This window comes from Folsomia candida, unplaced genomic scaffold, assembly GCF_002217175.1.
Source record: "Folsomia candida strain VU population unplaced genomic scaffold, ASM221717v1 Fcan01_Sc019, whole genome shotgun sequence".
Taxonomy (NCBI): Eukaryota; Metazoa; Arthropoda; class Collembola; order Entomobryomorpha; family Isotomidae; genus Folsomia; species Folsomia candida.
In genome coordinates this window covers 691,758-713,724 of record NW_019091211.1, presented here as the reverse complement: position 1 = coordinate 713,724, position 21,967 = coordinate 691,758, and the positions used below count along the sequence as shown (strand labels likewise).

The window sequence follows — 21,967 nt, the reverse complement described above, 5'->3', positions numbered from 1 at the left end:
TTTGGTACGGTTCGGTACGGAAATTTTTGTAAATAGGTTCGGTACGGTTCGGTACGGCAACTTTTTTAATTTTTACTGGTTCGGTACGGCATTCTTTTAAAAAATTGCTGGTTCGGTACGGTTCGGTACGGGCGAACTTTTAATTTTTGTTGGTTCGGTACGGTTCGGTACGGCAAGTTTTTTAAATTTTACTGGTTCGGTTCGGTTCGGTACGGCAAACTCAACTTACAAGTGTGAGTGTAACTGATAAGTTTCGTCATACGCACGCAAAAGCAAAAACTATTCCGATAAGCGGTTACGCAACAGCTGGCTGGTTGTCCAAGTTAACCTTTAAAATGACACATATATCACATGCATGTATTAACATATGTACATATTTATTATTTACATCTATCTTATAAGCTGGAAATGTCTGTCGGGGACGGAAGTGAAAGCAATTTTCCGAAACGGAAGTGAAAGTGGAGAAAGTAAAGTTTCGAATGGCGCGAAAATTCAAAACAAATTAAAAATTCAAAAATTAGGAGTCAGATGTTAGTTATCTAGGGGTGGTTATCTAGGAGTGGTTGGGTGACGGTGCTTATCTGGGAGTGGTTGTCCGATGGCGCTTATCTGGGAGTGGTTGTCTGATGGTGCTTATCTGGGGGTGGTTGTCCGATGGTGCTTATCTGGGAGTGGTTGTCAGATGGCGCTTATCTGGGAGTGGTTGTCCGATGGCGCTTATCTGGGAGTGGTTGTCTGATGGTGCTTATCTGGGAGTGGTTGTCTAATGTGCTTATCTGGGAGTGGTTGTCTGATGGTGCTTATCTGGGAGTGGTTGTCTGATGGTGCTTATCTGGGAGTGGTTGTCTGATGGTGCTTATCTGGGAGTGGTTGTCTGATGGTGCTTATCTGGGAGTGGTTGTCTGATGGCGCTTATCTGGGAGTGGTTGTCTGATGGTGCTGGGTGGATATTTCATTGCGAAGTGAAGTGGAAATGAGTTACATTTATCACTCTACTGCGGAGTGGAGTGGGAGTGGAGTAGGAGTGGTCGCGAGCACACAAAAATTGTCACTCAACTGGGGAGTGGAGTGGACGTGGAGTGGGAGTCAGAAAGAAGTACGCAGAATTTGTCACTCCACTGCGGAGTGGAGTGGAAGGGGAGTGGGAGTCAGACACGAGTACACAGAATTTGTCACTCCACTGCGGAGTGGAAGTGGGAGTGGAGTAGAAGTCAGACACGAGTACTCGGAATTTGTCACTCCACTGCGGAGTGGAGTGGAAGTGGAGTGGGAGTGAGTCGCAAGCATAGAAAAATTGTCACTCCACTGAGGAGTGGAGTGGAGTAGGAGTGAAGTAGAAGTGAGTCGCGAGCATAGAAAAATTGTCGCTCCACTGCGGAGTGGAGTGAAGATAACCGCCCAAAATAACCGCCATCTGACAACCATCCCAACCATTAGACATTGAATTTTTTAAATTTAATTTGTTTTCAATTTTCGCGCCATTCGAAACTTGACTTTCTTTACTCTCACTTTCGTTGCGGAAAATTTGCTTTCACTTCCGTTCCCTACAGACATTTCCAGCTCATAATTTTCGCTCGCCCGGCGGGAGACGGGCTTATACGCTAGTACATACATATTTGCATCATGAGGTGCATGAAAAGTATTTCAAAATTTCACCGGTGTTCATCTTTATGCAATAGCTTTTGAGTATGTAAGGAGGATGAAAAAGTGGAGGACTTGATGCGATTAAGGAGGACGTACATAAATATGTAAGGAACTTCGGAAGAAATTTTGCAAAAATTGAGATTGATGTGTCGAGCAGGTTGTATAAAGCGTAAACATTTACATACTTACACATGGAAGAAAAACTATCATTATGTTTCATATGTATAAGGATACATTTGATCTCAGGTATTTGCATGCAGGATAAGATTTTAAACAATGTGCACATACATACTTTCTCAATGTACATTTCGCACTTCTTTTCTCCACAAAGTGGGATTTGCTTAATGCTTGCAAAATCAATGTGCATTGTGTTCTTGTAACGGTTTTCATATCACACTTGTGTATTTTCTTTCTGTATATGAAAAGTCTTGTGTTTTAATGTGATACATAATTTTTGTGGGATATGACGCAAAACTACTACATAATTTTCTTTACGAGACACAAATCAGAAAGAAATAATTCATTTAAATTTGTTAATAAAAAATATTTCAAATTTGATCTTTTGTCACAAGGAGAACTTTAGCAAAGAGCTTATGATGCTCATATCGTGGGAAACTCCACCAAAGGTACAGATGAACAAAAATCTTATCTCTATCTTGAATAATAACACTTTTGGGATATTTAATATCAATAAATATGACACACGCCATCTCCTTCAAATCAAACGGGTCTTAAATTAAAGACAATTTGGTCTAGATCAAAGGGCATCAGATTGTAATTTTCTCTGCAATTTTATTTCTATACGTTTCAGATATTACATAATACACAATTATTTTTTATGAAAAAGATAGTAGTGAAAAATCTAACTGTTTAATACATGTATTCATTTTATCTTGAACGTTATATTGATATAATACTGCATATATTCCTTTCTCCTCCTGCTTGGTTAAATTGAGTACACATTTGTGAGCAGGCAAGCGTGTCGCACTTGATGATTGAGAAAGTATTAAGTTACATATGAGCTGTCCTTTGAACTTTTCACATTACATTGCCTTTCTCCTGTGTGCATTCGAGTTGTCCACGTGTATCTGGTTATGCTACACATTTTGATTAAATACACGAGTACCTGTTTCCACGTATGTACATCTGCATGTGCATACGTAGGTTGGTCTAAAACAGTTCAAGCATAACCATGGTTATCGTTTCCGAGTTACTTGCTTTCCATTCCTTGCTTTCACTCGCTCGAGGAGTGAAAGTTATACAACAACTATTTATACAGAAATCCGAATTCTATTTATTTGCAATCTGTACCATTTCCAAATTAATGTTAGAGCCGTGTCTCACTCGCATTTAACCCTGTTGTATTCATTTCTGACATATTGAGGGTATTCATTGCGAGTTCGTGTCGTAATATTTTTATTTTTATTTTTGAAAACTACACATAAATACTAGTTTTGGAGTAGGGCAAATTATTTTGCAAGTCATTTTCTATAATTTGCGAACTTTTTATATTTTTACGGTAACACCTCTCACAACACGAACTCGTCGTGAATTCCCCCATTGTGCATATGTATGTAGATAATTGTCTTCGAGACAGACAAGTTCGCAACTTGTGTTCAAGTCAACTTTTTTTTTAAATTGGCAAAATTTGTTTGCAAACATTACTCACGATACGAACTCGCCGTGAATACCCCGATTGCTCCCTTCACCAACGTAAGTAATAAAGGAAACCTTGATAAAATCATTGAATTCTGTATCACAAAATAATGGATTTTCTCATATGTAAATACTAATTAATTCGTTGTAAGGCTGCTTTCTCATTAAACCCCCGACTCCGTATTACACGTACACTTCTGCGACTTCCACTTTCTTCGTGACAAGCTGGTTGTCTGATTGTATTAACTCATTCGTAGTAACTCCACTCTCCGTGGTTACAGTGATATTCGGAATATGGGACACTCCATGGGTGCTACATCGACTAAAATCCGAGTTAATCACAGTCATTTCTATTTCTTCACGAACTTTTGTTCGACTCGATCTGTCTTTTGATTTTAATAAATCACTCGTGCACAGTAAAATGAACGGGAGGCACATGACGTACGCGAAGAACAAGATGGATACGATGTACATCGCGACGGGGTATTCTTTATGCAAACTGGTGTCTGGTTTTCGGATCACTTCGTACAAAATGTTGGAAATTCCTAGCGGAACCCAGAAGCAGATGAATATAATCGAGTTGCAATACAGGAAACGGACGCGTTGTACTTTCCGGCGGATTTTGTCGGAGTGGATGACCTTCAGGGGGGAATTATTCAAAAGATTAATTCGTGCATGGTTTAATAAACGGTGTAAATTTTGTAAGATTAACCTATGACATTTACCGAATTGTATTTATTTTAGGAAATTTGTGAGAAATTTTAGTCAAAATTGCAACTTTCTACGGCTTACGCAGCTTGAAAACAATGAAAATTTGACGCTGATACATATTTGTTCCCGAATAAAGTAAAGGAAAATATTTATTTTCAAAATTACTTTACAAGCTTCTACAATAGAAAATAAAAGAACGCCTTAGATCGATAGGCTTAGAAGAGATTTGTAAGTAAGCTGCTTTTTTGGAAGAGTTTGTACACAAGTTGGTTTTGTTACGGAGATTGAGTGAATTGCAAAAATGTTAATCACGTAAAAATAATGGAATACCTTAATTTTGTAAAAGTACTTGAACTTTGAGCGCACTTTGTACAGTTCTAAATATATTCAGACAAGGTACATGACATACATCTGTATCCATTAATTAAGGCCCAATTATTTTTCACCTTACCAAAAACGAGCAAACCTGCGACCACAAAATGGAACACGACACATCGCACAATGTGATAAATCATTCGATGGACGGTACTACTCATCTGAAACAAATCCAAAATTGAGCTCGTATCCAATTAATGGGAAACCATGGCCACAACTTTCACTAACTTTGACACAGATGGCTTTCTCCGGGTCATACTCCATGGTCCAAAGTGCAGGCAGGGCTGCAAGCACGGCCACACTCCAAATGGCGAGCAACATTTTGGCAATCTTCACTTTGGGAAAGCTCGGCTTTAATTTTCTCATCCGCTCGTAACTTATGGACAGAATTGTTAAGGGGAGCACGTTCAAAACCATGGCTGTAATCAATTCAATTATCGTCACTTTGTTTACGTTTAACGAGGGGATTAAATTGGATGTTTGTAACTCAGTGTGTGATCAGTTTACTGTAAACAAACTGTAACTTTTGTGCAATTATTTTGCAAACTAAGAAGAGTTCCGTGTAAGCTTATATGTGTAACAGGTTTGCACTCATTCTGCAAATTTGTACAAAATAAGAGAAACGCAAAACTGCCTTCAGCTATATAAGTGAACTTATATTAGATTTGTGTACTGGTTTCGACTTAATTGTTGCAAAATCTTTGTACAAATATTTGCGAGTTTACATATGTACATATCCCTGAGTTGCAATCACCGGCATGTATATATTGCATAAAGCATGCTTTCCCCACCTCTCTGGATGTATAACGTGTTGCAGAGATATTCCATCGCGAATTTCTTATCAAGCTGGAATATTGATAAGATTGATAGTACCGCGAGGTAGATGACAACCATGCACAGATTTCCAATCAGGATAGTCACGTCTCTAAAATGAGCTCATTAAATTTTAAGAATTTTTGAACACGCCATTTATTTTTTTCTCACCTAATTTTCCGCTTCCGGTAAACTCTGCCAATCACGGCGACAATTGCGACATTGATAAAGATGCATGTCGCGAATAGCGAAGTGCCGATTATTTTGAACCACTTCGACTCACTCGCCGCACCCGCACCACTTGTAGCGTTAACATAGCTCGTAAGATTAGTGAGCATCTTGAATCGCACGACCTATGTAATCATGACATTGGAATTTTGAGCTTAACGGGACGAGAGGAGGAAATGAGGTGTTGAGGAGGCGGCATCTCAGCTCTGACTGTTCTCGGAGATGAAACAAAGTCAGAGAGAGAAAGCTATTTCCGTGGAACGGAAGGGGATTTACTTTCACCGTCACTTTTGTTTGCGCTTATTCAACGCATTTATGTATGTATGTAGCTCGAGAAGGCTACTTTGATCTATATAATTTAACCAACACGTGTCAATATCAGCCTACTCATGGTGTGGGCCAGTCAATGGATTTATTTATGTAAAAAAGGAGAATATTTCAGGCTTTGTGGAGGAGGAGGACAATGTGACGTTTTGACAATTTATGTAAGTAGGTATTTACCAAGGGTTGCATGTATTGGGTTGGACTTTTTGGTTCACTCTTACAAATTCCGTATGAAAATAAGACCAAGCGGTATTCATATATGTATGAATGACTATACCAAATTTGGTAGAGTAAAAATAATTTTCCGGCATTTTTATCACTACCGGAACCGGTATTAAAAATACCGGAAAAAAATATTTTTTACTATTTTTTATTACGTAGTATGTATGTATTAGCTCGATACTAAAGTTTTACCACTCCGGTTGGAAATTTCTACGGACCGGTATATTTACAGAATATTTACAGATTAATACCAAGCGGTGGTTACTTCAATACCGAGAAATCAATGCCTGCGTGACTATACCAGATTTTTAAGAGTGTTTACGCAGAAATTTTATAAGTCACAAAAGGAATTTAATTATTTTTTTTGATCGTTTGAAGAACACTTTGGAGTTTAGGGGGCTCGAGTCGTTTTAGTTTTAGCAGGAATCTTTACAAATGAGTAGGAAAATTTGGTATAGGCTCAGTTTACGTGTTTGTACTACGACCTTCGTAGTGCATATTATGCTCACATGAGTACTAAATTTGTTGAGATTTCTTAAATTTATTGCATAGAGTTCCTCTTGTCGTGAAATTGGAATTGCTGCGAATGTACCTACTTTCTTTTGTTTACATATAAAATTATGTGTTTATGCTGATGAATCCCTTCCAAAAAGTTTAATTAGCTTACAGGCTCATAAATGTGTACGTAGGTATGTACATATGCCTTCATCTTTTGTATTTTGTGCTATTATACTCATTCAATGGAAGAACAAAGACAGACGGAAGCTTTAATTTTGCGAGCATTGTTTTAAGTTTGAAGAGGTAAACACAACGTAAATGCATACAGAAATTACTGTAGGGACTGAACGAGTAAGAAGATCAAAGAATAGTGGAATATGCTTGAAAAGTGGGCGTAAGCTTGATTCACGTATGTATAAGTGTCATTTCCATGAATCTACTCTAATAAAGTGTTAGTATGATCCCTGGGTCCCTGGGTCCGTCTTCGCAATGCAAATTGCCCCATACAGTAGACAAAGAAGGAAGCGGAGCAACCACTGCATGCATGCACTGCACTGCATGAATAAATGAATACATGAACATGTACACCCCACATACATACATCACTCATCAATAGTGGTTATCATGATAAGTGATCGTGATAAACACTATTAATTAATTATTTTAGTTTGAGAAACTCTACCCACAGCGAGTGGCATGTCAATTCGAATGTATTTTTGACGCTGAATCCAACGCCGTCAATGGTTTTGACCTGCGAGGCCGCCGTGACCTCGCCGTGACCGTGGTGTCCAAATCTGGCTTATTCGTGATGTCGCATATCAATTCGAATGTATTTTTGACGCTGAATCCGAATCCGTCAATAGCTTGGCGTTAATTGTAGAAGTTAACGGGGTTTATGGAACTTAACGGGAGCGTGAAGCGTGGGAATTTAAATAGTTAGCTATGCAGTTACTCCCACGCGACGGGAATTTAAGTAATTAGCTATTCAACTACTCCCACAGGGGGGAATCAAATTTTACTGTGACCAGGTTAATTAAAATGCAGTATGACTTGGGCAAACCCTCAGTCTGATGTATGTATGTAGTATGACAATGTTTCCACTGGGAATTATTTAAAATATAGTATGACGGATTTTTCGCTTTGGGCACACCCCCCACTGGAACTCTAGAACCCGGCCTTGGCCGGGCTATACGCTAGTCTATGTATAATTGACTTAAGTAGTTTGTCTATGGAGAAGTAAGTGCATAATTTATGCAGAAAAAACGAAATCATTATGAAATGAAAAGTATGAAATAAATTGATTATTTTTTTAGCAACGATATTTAATTCAACGCAGCTTCTTATTTTTATACATAAATTGGTAATGTAATGAATATAATTCAATGTTTTGGCCAATCTGGAATCCCACCGGACGAATATGCTCCCCTAAAATGGTGCAAAACCACTCGAGATGGTATTCTACTCTGAAAAGCGTCCAATTCTTGAAACATCATTGATTCGGTTTTGTAATCATAAGCCCACGCTGGACAGTCCAGGTCATTGATGGGAAAGGGAAAGTAGGTCGTCTGACAGGGGAGAGCCTAAAAAAAACATTAAAATGGGTCGAATGTCCATAACATGCAATATACATTATGTGCTAAGTCGAGGAGCTTAATATTAGCACATCGTTGCACCTACTACTTTTTGAGTTAGGACACAGCGCATCTTCAACGACGATATTTATAATCGAGGTAAAATGTCACCTTATTTATATATGCCGTAGTCAGTAAGGATTTCCCTTGTTGAACAGCATAATCCCATTCAGCTCCTCGTAACCTGTCCTCCATTGCGTCCGACGTCACAAACGCTACCTGAAAAATTATAAAAATTATTACCTTCTAAGTCGCCAAGATTTCCAAATTTCTCCGAACTTACTTACCTGGACATCAATGCTGTCGAAAATATCGATAAAATGTCTCATGACTGGTTGACTCTTTCCACCCCACGTAATCACGATGTCCCCCCCATTTCCCGACTTTCCCCACCTCCATCCCACCGAGAAATGGGTCTTTAACGACCCCACCGGCTCCTGGGTATGAGCATTGATCACGATTCGGTTCAAATTGTCGAGATATCTCGCCATCCTGACCGAATCCCAGGTTACATCCCAGTTTTCATTGTTGACCGCGACGCCATCAATTTGTTCTCCGAGGGCGGCGTTGGCGCATTCCGTATTGTACCAGACGATGTGGGGAACGTGGCTCTGTTCCGGGACTGATTCTCCCCCGTCAGAGAATAAGGCGTAAATTTTCAACCCTTGTACCTTCCTGTGACCTTCAGCCATGGTTGATTTCACCCATTGTACTCCGGTTGAGGAACAGTCTCGAGTGGACAGAGCGGTGACCGTGTCGTAGAAGAATATTTGCGAAATTTCTCTCCCTGGCCGGTTACAAGTGGACCAGAGCCAGTCCCGTTTTTCTTGAGTGGACCAAGTATGTGTGAAGCAAGGGGAGGATGGAGTATCGTCCCAGGCGTAGAATGCGGTCAGATTGTTGGCACAGCCAGAAATGGAAGGGTCCCACCCATTGCGCCAAACATACATAGCGTAACTTGATGAAATTGGGGAAATCAGGGTGGCGATGAGGTGCACAAACGTGCAAATTACTCTGTGTACAATAATTGGTTTTGTGAGCTTTGGTTAAATAATTTATGTATGCTAATGTGCATAAATATATGTTGTTACCCGATTAGCCACATATTTCCAGATTAATTGTTGTACAATATTATAAAAATGGAGAAAATGTATACTTATGTAGGTACGCGTGCACGTAGATATATGTAGAATATTGTGTAATTTTTAATAGAGCTTTTGCTCAAATATTCAGATATTTGATAACTCGGTCTGTTTCATCTACTGGAAAATTATGTCCTCCCAATCCTCGTATGATTGATAGTCGGCACACTCATAAATAACCACAAAACATGTAAAGAGCTAAATAATATATGTGTGTACTGCTCATATCCCTCTAACATATGCACCTCTTTTATATTATGCTCAGCATGCAACCTCGACCAAAATTTGATTCCCGCGTTCATATCCCTACCATACTAACAGTGTGGGGAGGATACGAGCACGTGATGGTCGAGGTTGCATGTTGACCATAATAGTGAAGTGATGTTGGTGCGGTGGTGGGACATATAGCGAAGGCAGGTGCACTGTGTGCGGATCGCTGAAAAAGTGGACAAATTATTTATGGGTTCGAATCCCAGTCGGGGCATTATTTTGGTTTGCATTTTTGTTGACGTTTTAAGGGTGGAGGGTTCAGAAACCATAATTCCTTTGATGTACGATGACCTGGCGACCGTGAGGCCGGGACGAAAAGTGAGAGATATACAATTTTCCGGCTTTTCATCCCGTGCATACGATCACCAGGTCATTGTACATCAAAGGAATTATGGTTTCTGAACTCTCCACCCTTAAAACGTCAACAAAAATGCAAACCAAAATAATGCCCCGACTGGGATTCGAACCCAAAAATAATTTGTCCACTTTTTCAGCGATCCGCACACAGTGCACCTGCCTTCGCTATATGTGCCACCACCAACATCACTTCACTATAAAAGAGGTGCATACTATCCCCGTACTTAGGCTTTGCACCTCATTTGCATAAATCTCAATAGCCCATTTTCGGCGATACGAGCTTTCCATGTTGAATAAACTCTATGGCTCTCGCGAATGCGTTAAAATATGCAAATGAGGTGCAAGGGCTGAGTGCGAGGATAGTATGTTAGAGGGATATGAGCAGTACACGCTACTGTTCATTAACTAGCTTGAATAGAAATATACATTTATGAACCATCTGTCAAACATAATCAACCCTCATCTGCTTTTTATATATAAAGATGCTTAACAAATTTTTTAATAGTTTATTTACTCCGAATCAAGAATTTTATTAGCAGAAAACTGAAAATATGTATGTACAAGTAAGTATCTACTTGCAGTACATATTTATTTGATACATATTTACGCAAATTTTAAATGTGCATAATTTCTTGCACTTTAAAACTTATTGAATTCTTCATAATTAATAGCATAGGTATTTGTTTGAAATCGGCCATATAGTTTATAGAAATGACTTCTTTTTGTGGATATAATTCTTCAGAAAATCTTCAATGCACATACAACATATGTATCATTTATTTATTACCGATATTTACTTACTTGGCATTGGCATTCAAAGATAAATATGTACAAAAATATTGAAACGCTGCGATGCCTTGCCTAACGGCCTCCAAAATTACAACTGTACGTATTGATATTTAATTTGCGTTTATACTTCACTCCTTGGTAACTTGCGTCATAGTTAAAATATACTATTAGCACAAGTTCCTAAGGAGGAAAGTATAAACGCAGCTTTAATTTATAATTCATTTTGTATGTAATATAATATTTGTAATGATACTACATTAATTAGTGATACATTCAAGGTCTTTGCAGCAATGCAGGATTTGTCATTTAACAAAGTTATGCAACCAAAATGAGACGAGCAGGTATCCAATGATACAAATAGAAATATAGGAAAATACAATAATGGACATGCAACGAGTTTAATGGAAAGAAAGATATGCATCACAATTACAACTCTACATGTCTAATTCTTTGAAAAGAACGAAGTCCGAACCCAGATGAAATTTTGATCCATTGTTTCACCGTGTATTTGGATAATTGGACATCAGATAATACTGACGACAAATGTGAATATGTACACAGCAACCCTAACACTTATGTAATTGAGTAAGTTGAGAAAAACGAGTTCATTTTTGATTCATAATGAACTTCCTGTATCGCGTTTTCTTATGCTTTGATTTATTCATTGTCTGAATTAAGGCTTATCATGGAGAATCCTTGGGTTTGGGTGTGTACTAGCAAATTACCCTCTCATACTGGATATTTAAACCTGTGCTTTCTTGATACTGGAAGTACTTCTGGATACTTGTAAATTATGGCTTATGTATTTGCTTCATTTGAAGGGCTTGGGGTACACTAAAATAAGCATACATATGTAGTTTTAAATTTGATTTGACTCAAAATGGAACGTTTTTTAAACTACACTCGAAGTACTTAGCGAGTTATATGAAAAAAACGAGCAAAACATTAGGAATCACGTGGTACTTATCCTTCCGTTGAATGACCAGTTTTAAGGGGCATTTTTTGGGGGGCAAAGTTCACGGTTCCCCTGTTTTAGATTTGAGATAAAAACAGGCAGAATTGTGAATCTTTCAAGGCAATATATGCCTCACAATGACATTCAACGGAAAGATTAGTACTAATCCTAATTTTTGGCTTAATCTTTTTCAAATACCTCGCTAAGCTATATACATATTTACATATTTAGGTGCAGCTTAAAAAAGGTTCCATTGTCAGTTAAACAATCTGAAACGAAGTACCCTCGAATTTCTAAATAAATTTATCTATATCCACGACCCTTGTTTAAAGTTTAAGAGACATTCGTCGAATCTACACAAATGGATCGGCCCATCCTATGCATCTTTATATCAGTTGTAGGGTTTAGTTGGCTGGAAAAATTGTATCCCATCAATGCCATATTTTCCATGGGAATCTTTCTCCACAAGCGTACTTTTAGATTTATCTCGACGATCATCTGTACAGATTGCGTCAAGTGTTACAACATTTAACGTAATCTGTACTGATGATCGTTCAGATAAATGTGGACAAAGGTTTCCAGGGAAACCACATTTATCTAGATGATCATCAGTACAGATTAAGTTAAATTGTGTAACACTTGACACAATCTGTACAGATGATCGTCGAGATAAATCTAAAATTATATATGGGACAAAGATTCCCATGGAAGATGTATCATTGATGTGATACCATTTTTCCAGCAAATCAGGCCGCATTAGAACTGATCTAAAAATGCATATGATGGACCAATACTTTGTCTATGGATAGATTCTATGAACCTGTCGTTAAGTGTTACAACATTTAACGCAATCTGTACGGATGATCGTTACTGATAAACAATACCCAAAAACCTGACTATACGGTAGAAAAGAGGATTTTGGCAGTTAATCTGAAAAATTTAAAGTCTTAAAAAATGAAAAATACCGTCCTGCAAAAAAGTCTTGTTAAACTATCACTCTTGATCTTATCATACACAAAAAATTAATTCATTATGTATGTAATTAGTGCCATGCATGTTGCACATTTAATTCTTTCCATTCGCCAAGCTGGCAAAATATTTAGCATTAAAGTCGGCAAGCACGTAGATTAATTCAGATATCTGCATTTCAACCTCAAATTGTGCCCACGGGTAACTAACCTGCGAATAAGAAAGCAAACTTTCAAACAAGAAGAAACTATACCATATGAACTTCAACGGGAAAACGTTTACTTTCATTTATTTATAAAGCCCAACACAAATTCAGATTGGCACGGCTTGTTAGTGGACTTATGTAAGTGCATTAGCACTCAATATACATTCACACAACATAATTTGGCTTGAGTCATGTCATGCGATACCCATTAAATTTGCTGTAATTGGCAAGACAACAAAATCGCGGATTATGGCATTAAATTTCATCAATGACACGCCAGTGTCCACACCTATATGTACCTATGAGGATATGTACATCTTGTGTCACCTAAGAATTCGTCACGTATACACGTTTTCCTCAAATAAAAAAATATTACACAAATCCATTCTAAAAAGGAAATGTGCAAGCTGTGGGGTATTTTGATTTTGACGTGTTTCCATCCATTCATGGGGCGTGGAAGCGTCGTAACCACGAAGGGGGAAATATTTCTGGTGGACCTTATCGTCCATCGGTATCCCCACTGTGCCCTATTTTTCGTCCGTCAAAGTAGAGAAAGTGAAGTTGGCAATAATTTGTTGTCAAATGTCGTTAAACGAGTGAAAGTCTCGTCGTATTATAATGCCGTCCATTCGTCGGTTGGAAACCTTTCCACCATTAAGTTCTCGACATTAGTGGAAAATTATAACAGAAAGGCTGACGTTTGTAAACTTGTCGTGGTCACGGTGGATGATTTTCAGCCAGAGTTTTTGGCAGGACTTAAAAGGTAAGAAAATCACATTTTTTTCGGTATTACACACTTCTAGACATTTTTCGTACTGATTTTGGGTGTTGAAAAGTAGAGAAATTGGTCCACTCTACAGGAAAATTGTTAACCGATAATTACTTTAGAAGCGTTTTATTCAAGGAAATAAATTACAATGGTGATAAACGAATGAAAATATCGCATAAGCCGGACTAATTTCTGAACGAAATCTTAATATTTGTATACACACATTTCCCTTTAGTTCGATATCTCCCGTCTACGTCCCCATGGTTAAGAAAGAGTCTGACTTTTGGATCTGGATAACCCCACAACCACCCGAACTGGAAACCCTCCTCTTATCGGATTTCCTTCCGGCTAAGACAAAATACAAACTTGGTCTCACTTTCACCCCGTCTGGAGACCTGATTCTCCGTTCAGTTTGCTTCTACTGTGACGAAGGGCTGCCTCGGATTATAGATTTCTCTTCAGAACGCCCCCTCAGTTTTAACTTCTTTCCCGACTTTCTTCTAAACATGATGGGAAAAACGTTAAGGATAGCGTTTCCCGCCATAAAATCGAGAATCGAAGCCAAGGCTCCGTACATTGGAGTGAACAATGCCGTTCGTGGCATGTGGAAGACTCTGTTTGATGAATTTTTAATGCTAAAGTTCAACTTTACGTATAACATGTTCCTCTCGATGGGAAAAAGTGGAAGTTACATTGGTGGAGGGGGGACCGGGTTGGAACTCCCGAATGGAACTTGGATAGGTAAAAAGATTTGCTGAAGTGATTGTAGATAATTTAAACATTAATTTCGAAACTGAGTAATTGTTTTTATTCTTCTTATAGGAACTGTGGGGGACGTTATGGCTGGTAAAGCGGACGTTGCCATCATCACGGGAAACACTAATAAACGAAGTAAGTTATATACATTATCTATGACACATTCGGCGGGGTGCTCACGTCAAACATTCTTGGTCAAAACGTTGATATTTTGCTGTGACATTTACGGTAATGCGGTAAATAATTTACTGAATTTTTGATGTAGACATGAGTACCCCTAATTTACCTTATGCATGAAAATAAGCAAATGCTTTTACCTCAAAATATCCAACGAAAAGAAAAATTTAACAGGGAAATTTGGAGTGAAAGCATTTACTTATTCTTATGCATAAGGCCCATTATCAGTTGAAATTAAAATCTGAAAGTTCATCAAGAAATTTCGGCTAGCATAAACTACATTTTCTTAATTTGAATTTAAAATTTCTCATGTGTAACTTTAACATTTATTCAAATTATGTATGTATGCTAACAGATCGACAAGTCTCTTTCACCCACTCTTTCTTCGACATTAGCTACTTACACTTCATCACGACCTACGGTGTCCGGGTGTTCTCGCCGGCTGCGCTCCTCTGGTCGTTTGATCTCGTCATGTGGGCCTGCATCGGATTATCCACGCTCGCAGCGTTCATCATCTTTAAACTCATTACACAATTTATGATCGCTCTTGGCATGGATTCCAGCGAGACGATGAGTTTCGCTCGTCGAGGCATCGTCAGTCAGGACAATTGGGGGTTGCGGCACCAGATATTTTTCGTCATGACGAGCTATCTGGATCAGGATTGTGTTCTCCCGACGTTCACACCACTTCGGAGTTTTGTCGCCTTGTGGCTATTTTTTACACTGATTATCACCACGATTTACAGGTTAGGAAAAAATAACCTTAACCCCAACTGATCCATATTTCTGACTGAATTTGGGCATGATTTGTATCACAGGTCGAAGATGGTCAGCCTGCTTGCCTTCCCCGTCCTGGAGAAAATCCCGACAACTTTCGAGCAGTTAGTGGCATCTGACTACACCGTGGGATTCATTAAACATGGGGACGCGGCGTACAATACTTTGGCAGCATCTACGGATCCCGTCTACGTCACGCTGGTGAAGGAGATGGAAATCATTACCGGGAACGGATTAGAATGCTTGGAACGTGTCGTGGAAAAGAAATACGCCTGCCTGGCGTTCGCCTTTTCAACAATTTACCTGCTATATGGGAATCTGTCAGATGCAGACAGTAGGAAATTGGTGTACGCGCCGGAGACGACGTATGCGGTAAGGACACAAGCTGTACGAAACGAAATGTACGAAATATGTTTCCATGCAGCAAACTTAATGAACAGTTGGCCAGTTGGTTAAAAATTTTTATGGACATGTCGCAGTTGACCTGAATTTCCTAAATTAATGCACCGATCTCTTGAATTTAGGTCTTCATGGGTCTCACTCTTGAAGCCGGTTCTATTTACAAGGAAGGCTTTGACCGCTGGCTTTCGTGGGTGAGACCATTTCATCTCGCTGATTTGTGGGAGATGCACGACATGTACTACAACGTCCGCCTTCCGAAAAGAGCTTGGTGGCTGGCGACTAACCAAACGGACAAATTGGAACATTCATCCGCTGCTGAAAGTGATGACCTGACCTTGAAGCATATTTCAGGCGCGTTTTATGCCCTGGCTGGATGTCTCGTGCTCTGCTTCGCGGTCTTCATCCAGGAATTAGTCACCCACCATTGGTCAATGGGATATCAAAAGGTCAGACTGAAGTGGAGGATGGTACTTTTGATGCGAAATATGATTCCACATCGTGAAAAGTTTGTGATATGATAATTATTTGAGAGCAATGATTTGTTGTTTTAGTTTTTGTAATCAATTTATTAAATATATATACACATACCTATGCATAAAATTGTAAATTAGCTACGTTAAGACAATTCTTGGGCAATGTACGCACTCACGTTTATGGGAAATTAAGGCTTTCAATAAAAATAGCGATATTGTTATAATGTCATAAAAATTGAATAAAGTGATTTTCATAAAGGCATTTTTCAAGTTATTTTTCTTTTCCGTTAACTCATAAACTCCTAATACTGTACTGTAAGCCGGAAACTCTCTCCGCGTGAGGGGTCAAAGCAAAAAAGGGTCTGTGGGGTAACACGTAAAAATTTAAACGTTGCCATAATTGAGAAAACACTAATAGAATTTTGTTTCCTACAAAATTTTTCGATATCGCACCTGTGACTTAAACAACAAGTCATGTATACATTCATATACATACATATTATTATGCATATGAAATTTTATGCTTCTGCGCATATAAACATGCGTACATATATATTTATGTAAATACAAACTTGCATACAAATTTGCCAATACAATTTATACTCCAATGAAGAAATATAAGTATTGGTATGTATACATTCGTATGCCTGCGTATAATATATGGTGTAAATATGTATGCATAATTGGTCGTCTGCATTATATTGATCAGTTATGTAACATGTCTGGCAATCCCAGTTGTAACGCAGAGTCATGTCCAAAGTACATTCAAGATAACCTTGTCTCCCACCTGGACGACAAGGCCGAACGAGTACAAACTAAAACCGTGTATGCAAAACTCTTCAATCTTTCATTGGCAAAATTTATTTACAGCTTAACATAAAAACTTTATAATTTAGAAAGTACATATCCAATTTTTTAACGATGGAAGCTTTGAAAATTCGACCAATCGTTGAAGCCGATTCAGACCAGGCTTCCGAGTTGATAGAACAACTTTCTGCCGATACCGGAGAAAAGAGCGTTGTTAACAAAAAAGGTGGAAAATAAATATTTTATGTTAAAATGAAAAATAATAATTTCAATTTTAAACACATTTTTCAATCCAGAACTGATCTCTTTTGCGTTTCCAAAAAATAATTCGCCACCACTTTTCTCCGGAATTGTGGCCGTTGACGAGATTGACCAAATTCTAGGGATGGTGCTTTACAACAGTAAATACACCGCATTTGAAGGTGAAGGTATCGGAATTCAGATTAACACTTTCATCGTTCGAGAAGCCTATCGCCGAAAAGGTGTCGGATTTCGCCTTTTACGCAATTTATGTCAAGTAAACCACTCATTAAAATTAATCTCAATTTGAAGTGACCCATTCACTTTTATTTAGGTTGCTAATGAGAAAGGACAAGAAATTTCTCTCCAGATTCGAAAGGATAACGTTGCAGGGATGAAATTCCTTGTGAAATACGACGCCACAAATTCCACTGGTCAAGGATGGTTACACTACCATTTAAGTTTGGATGCTCTACAAAAGTTGGCCAAATATTCTAGCAATAAGGGGACAAACATTCGAGTCAGACCAGCACAAGTGAAGGATTGTGAAAACATCGCTAAAATGATTCAAGGTTTGGGAACGTCGTATGAAAGACCACAGATGCCAAGTGGTGATAAGAAAATGGAAGCGAATGGTATGCCAATTGGTTAAAAAAATCGCATATGCAGTGACGAATCGCCACTGAGGATTATGAGAAAGCATTTTACGTACGTACTATGGGTGTGCTCATGTCAAAATCTAAAAAAACATACATGCCGACTTGGGAACAAATAAATGGCATCTTTTTCAAGCAAAAATTTTAGGAAATTTTGCAAACTTTACAAATCTTGGCAAGTTATACTCAATTTACGAGTGACATGTTTGTCGTATTGTAAATACACCCAGAAGTTTTGTAAACTTCACAAATTTTGAAGTTCGGCTTAAAAAGTTTATACAATTTTCCCACTTTCCAAAATATGTATAAGTAGTTAATATTGACCTGCTTTTTACAACAGCTTTACAACGTGACGGTTTTGAAAAAAGCAGTCCTGATTATTACGCCTTCGTCGCCGAGGGTGAGGGCGGACTTGTGGGGTACAATTTGATTTACTGTACGTTTCATCCCATCCACGGAAAATTGGTTCATTTGGAAGATCTGTATGTGGACGGGGAGCAGAGAGGGGAAGGCGTTGGGGTTAAATTGTTCCAAGCAGGTGCACAGGTAAGCATTACATAATTTTAATCAAAAAACAATGATAATAGAGTCAATTTTAACCGAAATTATATTTTTTAATTAGTTTGCCGTGGAAAATGGGTGTCATGGATACACATTAGATGTATTGGACACGAATACGAAGGCCGTTAAATTTTATGAAGCATTTGGTGGTGTCAATTTTTCGGCAGGGACGGACGGGGTGCAGTCGATGAAATTAAATACACATGCCATACGTAAAATTATTAATTTGTAGCAATAAGTTTGTAAAATCCGAAAAATTACACGAGTTTACTGAAAATTAAAAAGCAAGTCACAAATTTATTGAGAACTTGATAATCTTACAAAACTTTTTTGGTTACAAAAGGCCTAATTATTATGTGCATTTACATATGTATCTCTAAATTGTAAATACAAATTCGACTTCATAAATCGAGTATATAAGATTCAATGAATTCACGTGTTACACCCCTCAAATTTGAGGTTTACATCGGCCGACCACCTACTGCTCCTTCATCATCATCACTTATTGGTTCACTTTCCACTTTCACCTCGTCAAATTTGCAACCTTCTAAACTGAACTGATCCTCTTTTAAAAAATGCTTTAATATTTTAGCACGACATTTCACAAATGCCATGTCTGAGCCATATTTCGCAATAATTGCTTCTCCTCCGTCGACCCCTTCAAGTCGTAAATGTTCTCCATCCAAAAACACTGGACCACAATTACTATCCTTAATCACCAAATTTTTCTCATTTTCTACGTAAACTCCATAATATTCTTTCTCTTCGGAATAATTATCACAAATTATATTTGTCAATATATTTTTCGTCCCGTATTCTACATAAATTCCATACATTCCAAAATTCTCGGGAATATTGTTGCCAATTCGACATGAAATATTTTCCAAGACATTTTGTTTACTATGACGCAAAATAATTCCGGTAAAGCAATCGTAGCAGAAAACATTTCTGACTGTATTATTTCCTGGCCAAATTTCCACTCCGGTCCGGCACATGGTAATTTTTAAATCGCTTAAAACATTGTGACCTTTCACACCCTTGTCGCCACGGATTTGGATGGCACACTCTAAATTGCTTATGTTTGTATTTGTCACGGTGGTACGTCCGCCCTGGCCTGGATGAGGATTCTTTGGGCGTTGAGATCGTTATAGTCTTTAACTGGAATTGTTATAGCCTTTGATACCCAAATATTATCCAACTTGTTGTGATTTCCCAAAATTTCAATTCCTGGGTTTCTTAACCCACAACGAATTTGAAGGTTAGAAATTGAGCAGTTATTTCCGGTAAGTGTAATAACGGATTCGGTTGAAGAGTCGTCCTCCATTTGAAATATGGTTGTAGAAGGCGAAGCTCCACGGATGTTTATGCAGTCCGAGGTCAGTAAAAATGAGCCCGAGTAAATTCCTTCCGATAGAATAATTGTGCTTGGGAGAGTACAAGCAGCTCTTAATTGTTCCGAGGTGGCCACTTTTGCTTCCGGTCCGACCAGAAGAACTTGAGACATTGAGGTCAATCGGGTAGTTGTGTCTTTCTTGGTCATGCTAATTATGATGGATTTTACATTCGTGGACTGGACGAGGGTCAGTTCATCGCTAATTATAGTGTTGTCACTATGTTTGACAAGTTTGTCAAACGCTACGCTTCTTTCCACCTTGGTCTTGAACAGCTTGACAATTTCCAAAATTATTAACCCCAAGCTGAAAATGTCGGCTTGTTTTCCATATTTTGCCTTTTTGGACTTTTCATTCTTCACTTCTGGGGCTTGGTACGCAGCTGCGCCAGGATTTGCAGTATGAGAGCTGTCCAGGTCAAGCTTACCGAGACGATCGGCATAATCATCCTCCTCCCAAATTGTGTTGTAAGTTGGGCAGGAAAGACCGAAATCTGAAGTAGAAAAACCGAAATCGCCGATTTTTACGGGGAACATATTTTCATGCGAGGCGAAGAAGACATTTTGTGGTTTAAGGTCTCGATGAAGAATATTTTTCTCATGGAGGTATGCCATTCCTTGGATTAATTCTTGTATAATTCTCAATTTAATTTGATCCAGGTTTGCACTTTCTCTTGCTTCTTTGTCCAACCAAGTCCGCAAATTTGGACCACACAATTCCATCTCGATGCATAAAACGGTATGATTTTTCTTCTCAAAGTTTTTCAGTAATATCTTAAATTGTTCGAAATCTTCGTCCCAGAACGATGGCAGATTATCTAAAGGGTGGCCCAAATGTATCTCCCGACCTTTTCTATCAGAAGAACAAGACCCTATTTTTCAAAACCGTGTGACTTGGTGAACCCAAGTTTATTTCCGCACATACCTTAGTATTTGGTCTTTCAACAATTCACCCTAACAATGTCCTCATCGCTTTTGTTGAAACTCTATGATGATCTTTCCAAAGTCATTTTTGGTATGAAATTACACTTTTCTTGAACTTTCGTTGTTATCTCTGCTGTCGAGCATGGTTCTGGATCGATGTACATATTTTACTTATGTATTACCCATTGGTTATCCAAAACACCCACATCCGGATTTTTAGTAGACCACACCCCTTTGCCCCAAACAGATTTACCCTGCCCTACATTTAGCGCCATGGTGGTTTTTGAAGCGTGACTTGTAGCACCATCCTGCCGGAAAAGTACTAACATTTGGAAAAAATTCCTTGTTTCTCATGCTATCAAAGTGTTTATGTTGCATTTTCTCTATAAAATTCTTTACCTTGATATGTGCCATGCTTGCATACTTTGAAAGGTTTTTACGCCAGGCCCAAAAAAACACCCGCAACCATAACTTTCGATACCAATTGTAACACACATATGGGTGGTACATCCGATTTTTTTGCGGTTTTGTATCTCATATTTTGTAGGTTGAATTTTACATACAGCTTAATTCGGGATTCAATGGTCCAGAGGAAATAAGGCCCTGGTTCTTGACCTTGTATTTTTTCACCCAAATCGCCACTTTTTTGAAGTATTTCTCCAAATTTAAGACGGTAATTAACGTTCTTTGGAGATGGTAATGTTTTCCTGGTAAGTTTACAAGTTGCCTGACTAGAATTCGTTGATTTTGCAACCTTCTACATTGTAGTACCGTAAATTTACTTGTTAATAATTTTCAAGCATTTTGAGTCACTTCGTTCTTTTGAACAACTAAGTACCGAACTTCGGTTTTAGGGTAAATCTTGAGCTTAATTGTTGTTTTTCGGTTAGGTGACATCTTTCCACGTCGGTCAGGCCGCTTTTTGTAGTTGGCAAAATTTCTGCTGCTGCGTAGCCTTACTATTTTCCCGACATATCACAATTTCTCCAAATTTTGATTTATTTTTTATTGCTGCGCAACCGAAATTTTTGTCTGAATTCTATGATAGTCACGATCGACCTTCCATATTGGACTACGTATGGTAAAATTTTCAAAATAAAACATTGGCTGGTTCAGAGATTACAGCCTATTTTATCTTAAACTTTTACGAAAAAATTCCTCAGGAGATACATTTGGGCCACCCTTTATATCTTGACGAGAATATGTTTTCTCTTTGAATCGATACAATTTTGTAAGATTAGGGTGT

The 21,967-nt window shown here is 38.3% G+C and overlaps 3 protein-coding genes across 3 annotated transcripts; 2 read left to right on the top strand and 1 right to left on the bottom strand.

Annotated features, from left to right (window-relative positions):
- Positions 1 to 7,772: 7,772 nt before the first annotated feature.
- On the bottom strand, positions 7,773 to 9,463 carry LOC110857726. Its single transcript, XM_022106337.2, has 4 exons — positions 9,194 to 9,463; positions 8,390 to 9,116; positions 8,214 to 8,321; positions 7,773 to 8,051 (listed from the first exon to the last, which is right to left on the bottom strand). The coding sequence occupies exons 1-4, from the start codon at positions 9,205 to 9,207 to the stop codon at positions 7,851 to 7,853; spliced, it is 1,050 nt and encodes a 349-aa protein (XP_021962029.1). The 5' UTR covers positions 9,208 to 9,463; the 3' UTR covers positions 7,773 to 7,850.
- Positions 9,464 to 13,140: 3,677 nt separating this feature from the next.
- Positions 13,141 to 16,392, top strand: LOC118438179 (glutamate receptor ionotropic, kainate 4-like). Its single transcript, XM_035858033.1, has 6 exons — positions 13,141 to 13,552; positions 13,794 to 14,299; positions 14,381 to 14,449; positions 14,847 to 15,237; positions 15,310 to 15,640; positions 15,793 to 16,392. Exons 1-6 carry the CDS (start codon positions 13,188 to 13,190, stop codon positions 16,186 to 16,188), a joined length of 2,058 nt encoding a protein of 685 aa, XP_035713926.1. The 5' UTR covers positions 13,141 to 13,187; the 3' UTR covers positions 16,189 to 16,392.
- A 498-nt stretch (positions 16,393 to 16,890) lies between these two features.
- LOC110857660 lies at positions 16,891 to 18,732 on the top strand. Its single transcript, XM_022106262.2, has 6 exons — positions 16,891 to 16,968; positions 17,040 to 17,176; positions 17,247 to 17,467; positions 17,525 to 17,825; positions 18,187 to 18,392; positions 18,469 to 18,732. Exons 2-6 carry the CDS (start codon positions 17,065 to 17,067, stop codon positions 18,637 to 18,639), a joined length of 1,011 nt encoding a protein of 336 aa, XP_021961954.1. The 5' UTR covers positions 16,891 to 16,968; positions 17,040 to 17,064; the 3' UTR covers positions 18,640 to 18,732.
- The last annotated feature ends 3,235 nt before the right edge of the window (positions 18,733 to 21,967 follow it).

Coding starts and splice junctions, on each gene's coding strand:
- LOC110857726 (XM_022106337.2), bottom strand. Junction 8,322..8,389: donor TCGACAGCATTGATGTCCAG/GTAAGTAAGTTC, acceptor ATAATTTTTCAG/GTAGCGTTTGTGACGTCGGA. Junction 8,052..8,213: donor CTACGGCATATATAAATAAG/GTGACATTTTAC, acceptor TGTTTTTTTTAG/GCTCTCCCCTGTCAGACGAC.
- LOC110857660 (XM_022106262.2), top strand. CDS start 17,065: ATGGAAGCTTTGAAAATTCGACCAATCGTTGAAGCCGATTCAGACCAG. Junction 17,826..18,186: donor TAAGAAAATGGAAGCGAATG/GTATGCCAATTG, acceptor TTTTTACAACAG/CTTTACAACGTGACGGTTTT. Junction 18,393..18,468: donor TGTTCCAAGCAGGTGCACAG/GTAAGCATTACA, acceptor TTTTTTAATTAG/TTTGCCGTGGAAAATGGGTG.
- LOC118438179 (XM_035858033.1), top strand. CDS start 13,188: ATGTGCAAGCTGTGGGGTATTTTGATTTTGACGTGTTTCCATCCATTC. Junction 14,300..14,380: donor CCCGAATGGAACTTGGATAG/GTAAAAAGATTT, acceptor TTCTTCTTATAG/GAACTGTGGGGGACGTTATG. Junction 15,238..15,309: donor ATTATCACCACGATTTACAG/GTTAGGAAAAAA, acceptor TTTGTATCACAG/GTCGAAGATGGTCAGCCTGC.